This window comes from Dendrobates tinctorius, unplaced genomic scaffold (assembly GCF_039654945.1).
Source record: "Dendrobates tinctorius isolate UK_male_01 unplaced genomic scaffold, ASM3965494v1 ptg000233l, whole genome shotgun sequence".
Classification (NCBI taxonomy): domain Eukaryota; kingdom Metazoa; phylum Chordata; class Amphibia; order Anura; family Dendrobatidae; genus Dendrobates; species Dendrobates tinctorius.
The window spans coordinates 1,854,360-1,870,741 of NW_027361900.1; the positions used below are offsets into that span (position 1 = coordinate 1,854,360).

Genomic DNA, 16,382 nt, shown 5'->3' on the forward strand with positions numbered 1-16,382 from the left:
GCCCTAGGTGGGTGGGTGCCACTCTAGAAATCGACTCAGCTGAAGCTGACTCCGTCACAGTATACAGTACGTCACCTCACCCTATATAGTGAACTTAGGGGTACATGTTTTTTCTATTAGTCACCTACTGACTAACCTTAAGGGGGTGAATTATGGGTATAGTTTTACATTTGGAATAAAGTTAAGTTTTATTCTTTTGTCAGCAAACATGAGGAATGACAAGAGACAACCCATTTAAGAAGATTATATTTTGGTTAAAACATTATGAACATATGAACATAAAAAAGGCTTCTCCCTTATGTGACGTGTCTGATGTTTATTAACAGTTGATTTCCAAGCAAAATATTTCCCACATTAAGAAAATGCAAATGGCTTCTACTCTGTGTGAGGTCTCTCATGTCTAACAAGAATCGCTTTCCGGTTAAAACATTTCCCACATTCTGAACAGGAAAAAAGGCTTCTGCCCTGTGTGCGTTCTTTGATGGTGATCTAGATCTATTTTCCATTTAAAACATTTCCCACATTCTGAACATGAATATGGCTTCTCTGCTGTGTGAATTCTCTCATGTGTAACAAGACTTGAAATCTGAGTAAAACATTTCCCACATTCTGAACATCAAAAAGGGTTCTCTCCTGTGTGAGTTCTTTGGTGCTTAACAAGATCCCCTTTCTGGTTAAAACATTTCCCACATTCTGAACATGAAAAAGGCTTCTCTCCTGTATGAGTTCTTTGGTGCCTAACAAGATCCCCTTTCTGGTTAAAACATTTCTCACATTCTGAACAGGAAAAAGGCTTCTCCCCCGTGTGAGTTCTATGGTGATCAACCAAACATGATTTCCGGTTAAAACATTTCCCACATTCTGAACAGGAAAAAGGCTTCTCCCCTGTGTGAGTTCTACAGTGAGTAACAAAATGTGATTTATCTGCAAAACATTTCCCACATTCTGAACAGGAAAAAGGCTTCTCCCCTGTGTGAGTTCTCTGGTGTTTAACAAAATGTGATTTCTGGTTAAAACATTTCCCACATTCTGAACAGGAAAAAGGCTTCTCCCCTGTGTGAGTTCTTTGGTGCTTAACAAGATCCCCTTTCTGGTTAAAACATTTCCCACATTCTGAACAGGAAAAAGGCTTCTCCCCCATGTGAGTTCTATGGTGATCAACCAAATTTGATTTCTGGCTAAAACATTTCCCACATTCTGAACAGGAAAAAGGCTTCTCCCCTGTGTGAGTTCTCTGGTGGTTAACAAAATGTGATTTCCGGTTAAAACATTTCCCACAATCTGAACAGGAAAAAGGCTTTTCCCCAGTGTGAGTTCTATGGTGATCAACCAAATTTGATTTCTGGTTAAAACATTTCCCACATTCTGAACAGGAAAAAGGTTTCTCCCCTGTGTGAGTTCTATGGTGAGTAACAAAATGTGATTTACGTGCAAAACATTTCCCACATTCTGAACAGGAAAAAGGCTTCTCCCCTGTGTGAGTTCTCTGGTGTGCAACAAAATGTGATTTCTGGTTAAAACATTTCCCACATTCTGAACAGGAAAAAGGCTTCTCCCCTGTGTGAGTTTTATGGTGAGTAACAAAATGTGACTTATGTGCAAAACATTTCCCACATTCTGAACAGGAAAAAGGCTTCTCCCCTGTATGAGTTCTCTGGTGGGAAACAAAACTTGTTTTCAGTGCAAAACATTTCCCACATTCTGAACAAGAAAAAGGTTTCTCCCCTGTGTGTGTTCTCTGGTGAGTAACAAGCTCTGATTTCTTATTAAAACATTTCCCACATTCTGAACATGAAAAAGGCTTCTCCCCTGTGTGAGTTCTCTGGTGAATAACAAAATATGATTTATCTGCAAAACATTTCCCACATTCTGAACAGTAAAAAGGCTTCTCCCCTGTGTGCATTCTCTGGTGTGTAACAAAATGAGATTTCTTGTTAAAACATTTCCCACAATTTGAACAAGAAAATGACTTTTTTGCTTTAGGAGCAGTTTGTTTTTTAATGCCTCTTTTGTGACTTTGATTTTCCTTAGTAGTCAGTAATGAATCAGAAGATGGGACCTGTTTCTTAGGATCAGATGACAGATCTTTACTGTGAATGGATGATGATATATCTGGAGTAATAGCAATCACTTCAGTCATATTTTGTAGGATCTCAAGATCATCAGATTTAAAAATTAAAGATGTCAGCTGTCCCTCTGATCTCCTGGAGCAGTCATCTGCCAAGACAAAAAACAATTTTCTTTAATAAAATATCATTGAGTTTTATATTTTGAACATTTCTATTTAAAGAAGTTGTCCACTACTGTAACTTTTTTTCATAAATCTTGCTATTATGTGCCAGTAAAAACATCCACTGTGTTTATTTTAGCAATATTACCTTTTATCATGCTCTAGCAGCACATTTTCAGTGCTGGCTCCAGCTCTCATCGGGTTAATCGACAACTTCCTTTCTCCCAACTTACTGTGCTCTAATACTACAAGTTCCATGATGCATTGCACTGGCCTGTAAGCCAGCACCGAGCACACCCACTCCAAAACACACCCAAACCCCTCCCTCCTCTCTCTTCAATCTGAAGCATCTTATTGTAAGGGTCTGTGCACACGTTGCGGATTCTACTGCGGATCCACAGCAGATTCTCCTGCATTGTACAGTACCATTATAGTCAATGTAAAACAAAAACGTCTGTGCACATGGTGCAGAAAAATCCGCAGCATAAACGCTGAGGGTTCATTTCTGCAGAATGTCAATTCTTTGTGCGTATTCCGCAGCGTTTTACATCTACTCCATTATAAGAATCCGCAGGTGTCAAAATGCAGGTGAAAGCCGCACAAAATCCGCAGGTAATACGCCGGTCATTTTACCTGCGGATTTAGCAAAATCTGCACGGAAAAATCTGCAGCACAATCCGCCACGTGTTCACATAAAACACATTGCAAGCATCATGAGCGCACACACAGGAGCGCGCACAGACACAGACGTTCTTAATAATAAGTCCCCATGTACACACCGTTATAGTGCTGAGAGCTATAAGGCTGTGTGCACACCGGGCGGATTATTCCACACAGAATCCACAGCTCTTGGCAGAAAATGCAGGTGCGTTATTGATGCGCTTTTTGATGCATTTTTTATGCGGTTTTTGCTTGTGAATTGTATGCGTCTTTGTAACCTAAATAAAGATGTCATTTAACAAAAAAAGATTTGTGTTGCCATTTCTGTCCGACCTCCTCTTTTACACTTGTCCAACCCACACTCCATTACACACGTAGATAGATAGAAAGATAGATAGATAGATATGGGATAGATAAATATGGGATAGATAGATAGATAGATAGATCTATCTATAGATATATCCATGGATCTTTCCATAGATATATCCATAGATATATCCATAGATATACTGTATCTATAGATATATCCATAGATATGTCCAGATATATTTCCAGATATTTCTATAGATATTTCCATATCCATGTTTATTAATGAACAATGTTTCATTTTAAAAAATAAAAAAAATGGCGTGGGCTCCCGTGCAATTTTCTGTGCCAGAGGGGGAAAGCCGACAGCCGGGGGCCAATATTTGTAGCCTGGGAATGGGGCAATACCCATGGCCATTTCCCAGGCTATGAATATCAGCCCGCAGCTGTCTTCATAGCCTTTACTGGCTATTAAAATAGGGGACCCCCCAAAAAATGACCTGGGGGTCCCCCTAAATTTTATAGCCAGAAAGCTGCTGGCTGATATTCATAGCCTAGGAAGGGGCCATGGATATTGGACCCCCCCAGCTACAAATACCAGCCTGCAGCCGCCCCAGAAATGGCGCATCTATAAGATGAGCCAATTCAGGCACTTAGCTCCTCTCTTTCCACTCCCGTGTAGCTGTGGAATATGGGGTAATAAGGGGTTAATGTCACCTTGCTATTGGAAAATGACATTAAGCCTGGTTAATAATGGACAGCCTCTCCATTATTAATCTTATAGTAATAAAGGGTTAAAAAAAACACACACACATAAAAGTATTTTAATGAAATAAAACACAACACCGATATATTTTTATTGCACGCCCAGATCCAAGCGACGCCCTCAGTCTCCTGTAATAAAAAGTAAAAAAATAAACAAACCATATATTCCCTGTCTGACACATTCCTATTAATAACGAATGTCCCACGATGATCTCCCCTATATGTCACTGCTCTTTAGGGCCTCACAGTGATGAACTGACAGGAGACAATGGCTCCTGCAGTGCATCACTGAGGTTACATGAGTTCAGGCTCTCACTTTACAGCAATGCTGCGTGAGAAATAGGGTTAGGGCTTGGGTTACGGTTACGGGACCTCTTTCCTGGTGGCGGAGGGATACACAGCGGAGGATTACCTCCGCCTATCATTTCATTGCTCGGGCCCCTGGAGAGCGGTCGCATCAGCTGATGCGGCTGCTCTACACGGGAGATCGTCGTTATTATCTGGAATACAGCGGAAAGGTGAGTATAGGTTGCTTTTTATTTTATTTTTATTACAGGAGATTGATGGCTTTGGGGAATTAGGTGATTGGTAAGTATGTACTCTATGTTATGTGTTGTATGCACTTCAGGCATTTTCTGTTTTAAAAGAATGTTTTGCGTCTAACCCAATATTGATTCAGCCTGATCTAGATCGCCCCTTTGTGGTAGAGGTTGATGCCTCTGAGGTTGGAGTAGAAGCAGTGCTATCACAAGGCACGGCATCCCTCACTCAACTTCGTCCATGTGCCTTCTTTTCCCAAAAATTCTCTTCCACTGAGAGAAATTATGATATAGGGAATGGGGAACTGTTGGCAATAATATGGGCCTTCGAAGAATGGCACCACTTCCTCGAAGGTGCGGAATATAAGATCACCGTGATCACGGATCACAAGAACCTGACCTACTTGGAATCAGCAAAAAGACTGAATCTGTCACGGGGTTACCGAGACAGAACAGAGCCAGAGAACCGCAGCGTCTTGTGGCTCCTGCATTGCCGCTGAGAAGAAGCACTTCTCCGGCGTATTAAGGGTGTTTGTTTCTTTCAGCAGGACAGGGGTTAATCAGTCATGTGGAAATCCCTGCTTTCAGCTGTGCTTGGTTAACCACTCCTCTCTCCTATAAAAACTAGGTCCACAGGCCAGATCTTTGTCTGAGATAGCATTTGCTTCAAGGATCTGGAGAGAGAGAAAGGAGCTGGTGTTAGGAGTGCTGGAGGAGTTCATTATGCGACGACTGTGTGGTTTGCACGCTTGGAGATTCCTCATCCATTCCTGCTTTGTTTTCTTCCCCCATCCTTCACACCCTGGTGTATACCTCTGTTGCTTGTGAGAGTATTATTTGTGAGTGGAATTTTCTTTTACCCTTGTCTCGTTCCCCTGTCTGTCGGGTTGGTGTACTTCGGTACACGGTAGCGCCTCTCTTCCCCGGGAGAGGGGAGGGGGGCAGACGCAGGGCTAAGCTAGGAGACAGGGCTAGGGCAGAGGCCTCGGCATCCTCGCCATCTGAGGTATCCCGGGAAACAGGGCGAGTTAGGGTGCCCCCTAGTGTCAGGGCCAGGAAAGGTGCCCCTGGTCTCAGTTTACTCGCCAGTCCAATCGTGACAGAATCCTAGACAGGCAAGGTGGGCCCTGTTCTTCTTGAGATTTGATTTTGTGATCACTTTCCGACCAGGTACTAAAAATGTAAGGGCTGATGCCCTCTCTCAAAGTTTTTGCCCCTCACAGGCCGAGGACTCTGAACCAGCTCTAATATTGGCCAACGGGATTGTTGTTTCGGCTGTGTCCTTGGATCTTCTGGAGGAGATCCGTAGATCCCCAGAACAAGCCCCTGACACTACGCCTCCCCAAAAAATTTTTGTTCCGGCCACATTCCGCCTGCAAGTTCTGAAGGAATCACATGATTCCGTCCTTGCAGGGCATCCAGGTATAAATAGTACCATCAGACTGGTGACCAGGAATTTTTGGTGGCCAACTGTAATAAAGGATTGTAAGGACTATGTACTGGATTGAGAAATCTGTGCTCGCGCTAAGTCTCCCCATAATCGTCCTGCTGGCTGGCTCCAGTTCTTGCCTAACCCTGAGGGTCCATGGACCCACATCTCCATGGACTTTATTACTGACCTATCGCCCTCAGAAGGGAAGACTTGTACCTGGGTGGTGGTGGATAGGTTCAGTAAGCAGTGTCATTTCGTTCCTCTGTCTGGACTACCTAATTCCGAAACCCTAAGTAAACTGTTCATTATTCATGTTGTACGACTGCATAGCGCTCCTGTGAATATTGTGTCCGACAGGGGTACCCAGTTTGTTTTGAAATTTTGGAGGGCGTTCTGCAAATGCATTGGCATTGAATTGTCCTTCTCCTCTGCCTACCACCCAGAAATCAATGGTCAAACCGAGGGACCCAACCAAGCACTGGAACAATGAATCTCCGTTGTTATGTGTCTGAGCATCAGTCCAATTGGGTGGAACATCTGCCGTTAGCAGAGTTAGCCCTGAATAATCAGTACCAGGAGTCCATCAAGACTACCCCTTTCTTCTGCAATCGTGGGCTGCACCCACGCTTTGGTTCATTCTCTGCTAAGATGTCAGAGCTCCCTGGGGTAGAAAGATCTATACATCAGTTAAAGATGATTTGGTCAGAAGTGAACACAAACTTGAAAGGGGCTCAGGTTAGACAAGCTTCGGCTGCTAACAGACGGCGATCCAAAGGGCCGCACCTGGGAGTTGGAGACAAAGTCTGGCTTTCTACCAGGAATATTAGGCTTAAAGTGCCGTCTGCAAAACTGGGTCCCAGGTTCATTGGTCCATACGAAATTAGAGGTGATTAACCCAGTAGCTTTTCGTCTAAAACTCCCTCAGTCATTCAAACTGCCAAATGTTTTCCACAAGTCTCTCCTCAAATTGTACCGCTCCCCAATTCGTCCTGTCCGGTCCCCTCCTCCTCCAGTTTTGGTCGGGGGTGCCTTGGAATACGAAGTCCAGGGTATCCTTGAGTCCCGCTTAGTGAGAGGGTCCGAGCAGTATCTGGTGCACTGGAAGGGCTACGGTCCGGAGGAGAAGTCCTGGGTCCTTGCTGGTGACATTCATGCCAAGGGGTTGATCAGGAAACTTCACCTCCTTCACCCTAACAAACCAGGTTTTGAGGGTCCGGAGGCCCCTCCACTGGGAGGCGCCGGGCGGTCACGTCGCCGTCAGATACAGGGACTGCTGTTTCGGTCTCAACCACTGGGAGGCGCCGGGCGGTCACGTCACCGTCAGACTCGGGGACGGCTGTTCCTGCCTCGGCCACTAGGAGGTGCCGTGGTTCCCCCGTGGGTGGTGGTGACAGAGAAGGGGTTCCTGAGCAGACATCTGGTGGGCGCAGGCTCCGCTTCTCTGTCAGTCATGAAAGGGTTGGTGCATCACCATCTGACCTGGTCCTGGGGGCGGTCCTAATGACATCATCAGACTGTGAGCCTGTGAGGGATAGCCTGATCCTTCAAATACCTTGGGGCCTGTCTTGCAGGTCGCCAGATATAGTCTTGGTTTCCCCAGTGTGCTAGTTTGTTATTTGCTATCTTTGACTCTGACCTATGCCTGGATTTCTGACTCTGTTCCTGCCTGACTATTTTGTACCTCTGCCAACCTCCCGGTTTATGACTCTGACCTTGGCCTGGATTTCTGTCTCTGACCTTGGCCTGGTTTTTGACCCTGCGACTGCCTAACGATGTTGTACCTCTGCCTCCCTCCCGGTTTATGACTCTGACCTTGGCCTGGCTTTGACTCTGCTACTGTCTGCCGTTTTTGTACCTCTGCTGCCCGCCTGGTTTAGACTTGGATTCCTGACTACGCTTTTGGTCCTGTCTTTTAACCCCTTTCTGGCGACCGTCCTGCTCTGGTCCGCTGCTCTTATTCAGACAGCACCTCCTGGGCTCTGCTGTAAATCCAGATCCCTGTATAGGGGGAAAGGGTATCGGGGTTGCTCGGGGCGCTGTCTTACTGCCACCCAGACTCACAGACGGACGTCACAGTAATAAAACAGCTTTACTTTCCGTTTGTCATCAGTGGGGGCCACTGTGAGATCCACATACAGTGTAAACTCTTCCTTCCAATGTCTCCAAGTCTGGGACAGATTACATGAAGTGATATCCAGTCCCTGAGGGGGCTTCAACCCAGTCTCCATGTTGCAGTAATGTCAGGGAATCTGTACTTACAGGTGCTGGGATCCTCTGTCCAGTCCCAGCCTCACACAAGCTCTGAGGGTTTGCAGGTTCTGTGCCCAGCTGCCACCATGATCTGCTAGTTGTTTCCTGTCATGGATCGCACTCTGTGGATATCTCCAGGCTTTTTATTACATGAGAGGCAATCCACCATTACAAGATGTCTCCTTACAACTAACCAACAAGTTCCAACACTCTATAGTACACACATAACGAAGTGAGACCCCTAGAGGCCACATCATCATGTAACATATTGCTACAATACCCGCTATTATTACCCACAATGACCATCACTGCCAGCCTTATGCCTCCATGACGGCTTTACAATCTTCCACACAGAACCACGTTGATGAACTGTTTTGACATTCAAGCATTTGGTTTATTTAGTGACAGACACATTTGAGTAGAGCTGACTTAACAATTTCCGGGGGTAGGTGGGGGGAGGTCTCCAGAGACACAAGCTGGGCACAATATATTGGGCACTACAATGACATTTTTGCTGTGAAACTTCTACTATGAGTTTCTGGAAATCATCCATGTAGTGAAAATGGTCACTATATCCCTAGATGAATTCCCAGAGGGGTGTCATTTCCAAAATGGGGTCACTTCAGGGGAGATTCTGTTGTTCTGGCACTTAGTGGCTCTCCAAAGTGCCATAACATCAGAATCCCCCCTGAAGTGACCCCATTTTAGAAATGACACCCCTCTGGGAATTGGAAATGACCCCCCCTCTGTGAATTCATCTCTGGGTGTAGTGATCATTTACCTATCTACCTATTTTCCAATGTAATATCTGGGGTTAAAACAATATTTTAGTGGTAAAAATGTACGATATTTCTCGGACTATAAGACGCACTTTTTCCCAAAAAAATTTGCGTCTTATAGTAGGAATATACTTACAAATGCTGCGGTGTAGCTCTGTGCTGCGTGGAGGGCTCTGCCGGCATTTTGTCAAAGCCCGGAGACCCCCACAGTTCCATTGCTGCGATGCGGTGTTCTCCGGAAAAATGGCCGCTGTGAATGTCGCATGCTCAGATTCAGATCTCGTCCTGAGATCTCGTTGCCGAGATCTGAATCTGAGCATGTGCCGCCCCCAGCTGCCATTTTCCCAGAGGCCACCGCATCGCAGTAATGGAGCTGCAGGGGCCTCCGGCTTTGACAAAATTGCGGTGGAGCCTCCTACGCAGCACAGAGTGCTGCCTCCCCAGCACAGAGCGCTGCTGCCGCCTCAGGTGGAGCGCTGCCACCCTAGCACAGAGCGCTGCCGCCCAAGCACAGAATGCTGACGCGCCCCAGCACAGAACACCCCTGCCGCACCACCCTGGGATGGGATTTTCCAGAGGCCACCGCACAAGCCTGGACTACCGAACAACCTCTGTGACTACTCTTGCACCTGTGCTGATCCCCCCGGTAAGCTGAATTCGGACTGTAAGACGGACCCCCATTTGGCACATTTTTTTCCCCTATTTTCCTTTTGAAAATTTGGGGTGCGTCCGAAAAATACAGTAATTATTTCTTCTTCACTGGCCAATGGTATAATTTTCTATGAAACAGCAGTGGTGTCAGTATGCTCACTGCACCACTAGAAGAATTCATTCAGGGAAGTATTTGGTAAAATGCAGTCACTTTTGGGGCTTATGCAGTTCTGGCTCCTCAGGGGCTCTGACAATGTGACATGTCACCCACAAACAATTCCAGCAAAATCTGCTCTCCAATATGGCGCTCCTTCCCTTCTAAGCATTGCCATGCGCCCAAACAGTAGTATTCTCCCACATATGGGGTATCGGCGTGCTCAGGAGAAATTGCACAACAAACTGTATGGAGCAATTTCTCCTGTTCCCCTTATGAAAATGCAAAATATGGAGCTAAAATGATTTGTGAAAAATGTTATTTATTTCCATGGCTCTACGTTATAAACTTCTGTGAAGCAGCTGTGGGTTCAAGGTGCTCAATACACATCTGCATAAGTTCCCTAAGGGATCTAGTTTCCAAAATGGGGTCCCTGTTTAGGCACATCAGGGGCCAAATGCAACATGGCAACGGCTAATTATTCCAGCATATTTTACATTCATAAACTCAAATGGCGCGTCTTCCCTTAGGAGCCCTGCCGTGTGCCCACATATGGGGTATTGGCATGCTTAAGAGAAATTGCAAAACAAAATGTATAGTCCATTTTCTCCTGTTACCCTTGCAAAAGTTAAAAAAATTAGGTCTAAAGGAAAATTTGTGTGAAAGAAAAGTAAATGTTTATTTTTTCCTTCCACATTCCATTCATTCCTGTGAAGCACCTGAAGGGTTAATAAACTTCTTGAATGTGGTTTTGAGCACCTTGAGAGGTGCAGTTTTTAGAATGGTGTCACTTTTGGGTATTTTCTGTCATATTGACCCCCCAAACTCACTTCAAATGTGAGGTGGTCCCTAAAAAAATGGTTTTGTAAATTTTGTTGTAAAAATGAGAAATCGCTGGTCAACTTTTAACCCTTATAACTTCCTAACAAAAAAATTTGATATAGTTGATATAGATGCTGCTGCGCAGGTGCCGCCATCACCGGTGACATTTTGCTGGGTGTAATTTTTTTCTAAGCCTCACAATAGCCACAATATTATAGGCATTATCAACAATAATATCAATGTTATTATATGCATTATGTAATAATGGGGGCAGGTCAGTGAGGGGTCAGCGACCTGTCATAAGCCAATACAGATGAATATGTAATCAGAGCACCACATAAAGCCCCGCCCACAGCCCCACCCACAGCCCCGCCCACAGCCCCACCCACAGCCCCGCCCACAGCCCCGCCCCAGAGCACGAGAATCTCATTAACGGAAAACTACAAATACAGATTACACAACAGTAAACCAGAGTTGCCCTCACTTATGGTGGACCATTGGAGCTACTATGGATCCTGAGCAGAAGATTAGAGAAAATAATATTGCTCCCCATTTCAGGAGAGATTGTGCAGTAATCTGAATTCCTTAGGATCAGAAACAATGTAATTGGTTGTAAGTTCTATAGAAAAGGGCTTTCACTGCCCAAAGTCATTTGAACAGTTTTTAGTGGAGGAGAATGTTGTGGTCTAGAGGCAAAATGGTGATCATGGTAATACGGCCGGACTACACCACCGATAAAGCAGCCACAGCCGGTGACTGAGAGGAATCTGTGACTTCTCTGCATTCAGTGGTTACTACTCACCTGGGTAGTCATATGTGGGAATCTCCTCTTTACACCACTCATCACCCCTCACATATGTCTCTGTAGTATTAATATGGGTCAGATCTTCACCCTGAAACAAATATTGTAAAAGTCACCGACAGATGGAGAAGTCCCATCTATGATCAGCTCTAATCCTGCCATCTCCACCGTTCTCATTACACAAGTATAAAACATATAATACTGGTGGATAAAACAAGACTGAGCACAAGACCTTCACAGCCGTCTACACATCATAGGGGAGATCTCCTGACACCTTCTCTCCATCTACCTGATGATCCTGAGGAGCACTGGGATCTTCTTGGTTACAGTCCTGTGGAAGAAGAGGACGGGGACATCTCTCTGGTGTTGTCCTCTTACTGGATAGATCTGGAGGAAACACATACAGGGACTGAATTCATTCTCTACATACAGATAATTATAGGCCGTGTGTATTTAGTCCTGTCTATTACCTGGAGATGTGAGGGGCTGGGGAACCTCCATTATGATGTTCTTGCACAGATCCCTGTGTCCTTCTAAATACTCCCACTCCTCCATGGAGAAATAGACAGCGACATCCTGACACCTTATAGGAACCTGACACATACAATGATACCGTCATCCCCCGATCCCTTCATAGTGTTACTGTATAATGTCCCAGCATTCCCAGCAGTGTCACCTCTCCAGTCAGCAGCTCAATCATCTTGTAGATGAGCTCTAGGATCTTCTGGTCATTGATGTCCTCATGGATCAGGGGGTGAGGTGGAGGCCCCGTGATTGGGCTCAGGGGTCTTCCCCATCCCTCAGACACAGGGTCCTGACAGCGATCACTAGAGGTCTTCTTCACCACTGTGTAATCCTGGCAATGGAGAGACACACTAATAAATCTCACTCCAGACATTTCCAGAGTCCTCACCTCTCCAGTTCTGTCCATCTGTTATTCCCATAGATAAGAATGATGTAATGTGACGTCATCAGAATCTCTCACCTCTCCAGTGAGACGGAAGAGGATCTCTAGGGTGAGGTGTAATATCCTCTCCGCCATCTTGTCTCTGTCCATATCCATCCTTGATGGGGAAATCAGGAAAATTCTCTTCTGTAGAAGATCTTCACTGAGAGGATCCGATATTGTAGAGACCTGAATGAGAAGAAGATGATCCGATGTAACATCATAAGAATCCTGTGTAATAATACAATTACTGGAGATAATAAGGGAAACATATGAAGAGATTTATTATCTTACAGGGTTTAGTTTTCTCCCCTGACATCTACTAATAAAACCTATATATTTAGGCCACAGACAACAAGCAGTTTCCTCCTTGGAGTCGGCAGCTGAACACGTTCCTCATAGACTCATCTTCCATAACGCTAATTCTCGTCTCATTACCGACACTGGAATCGGCATTAGCAATACTGCAGGAGAGATTCATTACATGCGACATGAGAAATACAGTCATATGTAAAAGTTTGGGCACCCCTATTAATGTTAACCTTTTTTCTTTATAACAATTTTGGTTTTTGCAACAGCTATTTCAGTTTCATATATCTAATAACTGATGGACTCAGTTATATTTCTGGATTCAAATGAGGTTTATTGTACTAACAGAAAATGTGCAATCTGCATTTAAACAAAATTTGACCGGTGCAAAAGTATGGGCACCCTTATCATTTTCTTGAGTTGAACACTCCTAACTACTTTTTACTGACTTCCTGAAGCACTAAATTGGTTTTGAAACCTCATTGAGCTTTGAACTTCATAGCCAGATGTATCAAATCATGAGAAAAGGTATTTAAAGTGGCCACTTGCAAGTAGTTCTCCTATTTGATTCTCCTATGAAGAGTGGCATCATGGGCTCCTCAAAACAACTCTCAAATGATCTGAAAACAAAGATTATTCAACATAGCTTTTCAGGGGAAGGATACAAAAAGTTGTCTCAGAGATTTAACCTGTCAGTTTCCACTGTGAGGAACATAGTAAGGAAATGGAAGAACACAGGTACAGTTCTTGTTAAGCCCAGAAGTGGCAGGCCAAGAAAAATATCAGAAAAGCAGAGAAGAAGAATGGTGAGAACAGTCAAGGACAATCCACAGACCACCTCCAAAGACCTGCAGCCTCATCTTGCTGCAGATGGTGTCACTGTGCATCGGTCAACAATACAGCGCACTTTGCACAAGGAGAAGCTGTATGGGAGAGTGATGCGAAAGAAGCCATTTCTGCAAGCACGCCACAAACAGAGTCGCCTGAGGTCTGCAAAAGCACATTTGGACAAGCCAGTTACATTTTGGAAGAAGGTCCTGTGGACTGAAGAAACAAAGATTGAGTTGTTTGGTCATACAAAAAGGAGTTATGCATGGAGGCTTAAAAACACAGCATTCCAAGAAAAACATTTGCTACCCACAGTAAAATTTGGTGGAGGTTCCATCATGCTTTGGGGCTGTGTGGCCAATGCCGGCACCGGGAATCTTGTTAAAGTTGAGGGTCGCATGGATTCAACTCAGTATCAGCAGATTCTTGACAATAATGTGCAAGAATCAGTGATGAAGTTGAAGTTACGCAGGGGATGGATATTTCAGCAAGACAATGATCCAAAACACCGCTCCAAATCTACTCAGGCATTCATGCAGAGGAACAATTACAATGTTCTGGAATGGCCATCCCAGTCCCCTGACCTGAATATCATTGAACATCTGTGGGATGATTTGAAGCGGCCTGTCCATGCTCGGCGACCATCAAACTTAACTGAACTGGAATTGTTTTGTAAGCAGGAATGGTCACAAATACCTTCATCCAGGATCCAGGAACTCATTAATAGCTACAGGAAGCGACTAGAGGCTGTTATTTTTGCAAAAGGAGGATCTACGAAATATTAATGTCACTTTTATGTTGACGTGCCAATACATTTGCACCGGTCAAATTTTGTTAAAATGCATATTGCACATTTTCTGTTAGTACAATAAACCTCATTTGAATCCAGAAATATAACTGAGTCCATCAGTTATTAGATATATGAAACTGAAATAGCTGTTGCAAAAACCAAAATTGTTATCAAGAAAAAAGGTTAACATTAATAGGGGTGCCCAAACTTTAACATATGACTGATGACTGTAACTCCTTCATGATGAGGACGACATCTTCATCTTCTACTGCGGGCTCTAGAGACAGATGTGGCCAGAGTCGGTCACTGCCTCCATCCCCACCGGCCGTCTATATGAAGGTTTCCCGTCTTCCCCGCACTGGAATCTTCTCTCACGTTAGATCTCAGCTCTGAGTCACACACAGAAGTTTGAGGCTTTTCTGGAAGAACAGGACAGGAGAGATCTGAGGCCGATGTCTCCATGTACAGGGTTTCCCCTCGGGATAAGAGGCTTTTCGATCCCTTTCCCCCAATTAGAGGGGACACCTGTGGATATCGGGGTCTTTACCGGCTGCAGTCCTGGGGGGATTTACTCGGTAACGTGGACGTTGGACAAACGTCACCATCAATTCCCATCAGAGTGAAGGAACATCGCTCCTCTATTCAGCTCTATGGATCCAGGATGAAATCCACTGCGGCCCCTGCAAGAAAAGAGCGAAGTCTGGTGAGACCCCCGAGGCCGGAGATTTCTACAGTTGCTCTGTGCGCACAGGACCTGTGATGAGGTCACAGGAGGGGAGGAGTCAGGGGTCACATGATCAGGGGCCTCAGTGTGGACAGGACTCTGCTATGCTGGTTGTCATGGTGCTGGATGAGGGGAAGTTTATGTGTGGGGTCAGGAGGGGTTTACAGGGTAGATGTAGCAGAGGCGTGTGTGTGCGAGGTGTACGGAGCGGAGCCGTGTGTATACGAGGTGTACGGAGCGGAGCCGTGTGTACGAGGTGTACGGAGCAGAGCCGTGTGTGTACGAGGTGTACGGAGCGGAGCCGTGTGTGTACGAGGTGTACGGAGTGGAGCCCTGTGTGTACGAGGTGTACGGAGCGGAGCCGTGTGTGTACGAGGTGTACGGAGCGGAGCCGTGTGTACGAGGTGTACGGAGCAGAGCCGTGTGTGTACGAGGTGTACGGAGCGGAGCCGTGTGTGTACGAGGTGTACGGAGCGGAGCCATGTGTGTACGAGGTGTACGGAGCGGAGCCGTGTGTACGAGGTGTACGGAGCGGAGCCGTGTGTACGAGGTGTACGGAGCAGAGCCGTGTGTGTACGAGGTGTACGGAGCGGAGCCGTGTGTGTACGAGGTGTACGGAGCGGAGCCCTGTGTGTACGAGGTGTACGGAGCGGAGACCTGTGTGTACGAGGTGTACGGAGCGGAGCCGTGTGTACGAGGTGTACGGAGCAGAGCCGTGTGTGTACGAGGTGTACGGAGCGGAGCCGTGTGTGTACGAGGTGTACGGAGCGGAGCCGTGTGTGTACGAGGTGTACGGAGCGGAGCCGTGTGTGTACGAGGTGTACGGAGCGGAGCCGTGTGTGTACGAGGTGTACGGACCGGAGCCTTGTGTGTACGAGGTGTACGAAGCGGAGCCATGTGTGTACGAGGTGTACGGACCGGAGCCGTGTGTGTATGAGGTGTACGGAGCGGAGCCGCGTGTGTACGAGGTGTTCGGAGCGGAGCCGCGTGTGTACGAGGTGTACGGAGCGGAGCCGCGTGTGTACGAGGTGTACGGAGCGGAGCCGCGTGTGTACGAGGTGTACGGAGTGGAGCCACGTGTGTACGAGGTGTACGGAGCGGAGCCGCGTGTGTGCGAGGTGTACGGAGCGGAGCCGCGTGTGTACGAGGTGTGTGGCGCGGAGCCGCGTGTGTACGAGGTGTGCGGAGCGGAGACGTGAGTGTACGAGGTGTACGGAGCGGAGCCGTGTGTGTACGAGGTGTACGTAGCGGAGCCGCGTGTGTACAAGGTGTACGGAGCGGAGCCGCGTGTGTACGAGGTGTGTGGCGCGGAGCCGCGTGTGTACGAGGTGTGTGGAGCGGAGCCGCGTGTGTACGAGGTGTGCGGAGCGGAGACGTGAGTGTACGAGGTGTACG

The 16,382-nt window shown here is 46.3% G+C and overlaps 1 protein-coding gene across 1 annotated transcript; it reads right to left on the reverse strand.

Moving 5' to 3' along the window:
• Positions 1-228: 228 nt before the first annotated feature.
• Positions 229-11,479, reverse strand: LOC141060196 (uncharacterized). The gene is made up of 2 exons (XM_073556442.1): positions 11,391-11,479; positions 229-2,217 (listed from the first exon to the last, which is right to left on the reverse strand). Exon 2 carries the CDS (start codon positions 2,138-2,140, stop codon positions 617-619), a length of 1,524 nt encoding a protein of 507 aa, XP_073412543.1. The 5' UTR covers positions 2,141-2,217; positions 11,391-11,479; the 3' UTR covers positions 229-616.
• Between the last annotated feature and the right edge of the window lie 4,903 nt (positions 11,480-16,382).

Excerpts from the sequence above, each read along its gene's own strand:
- LOC141060196 (XM_073556442.1), bottom strand. The coding sequence starts at position 2,140 with ATGACTGAAGTGATTGCTATTACTCCAGATATATCATCATCCATTCAC.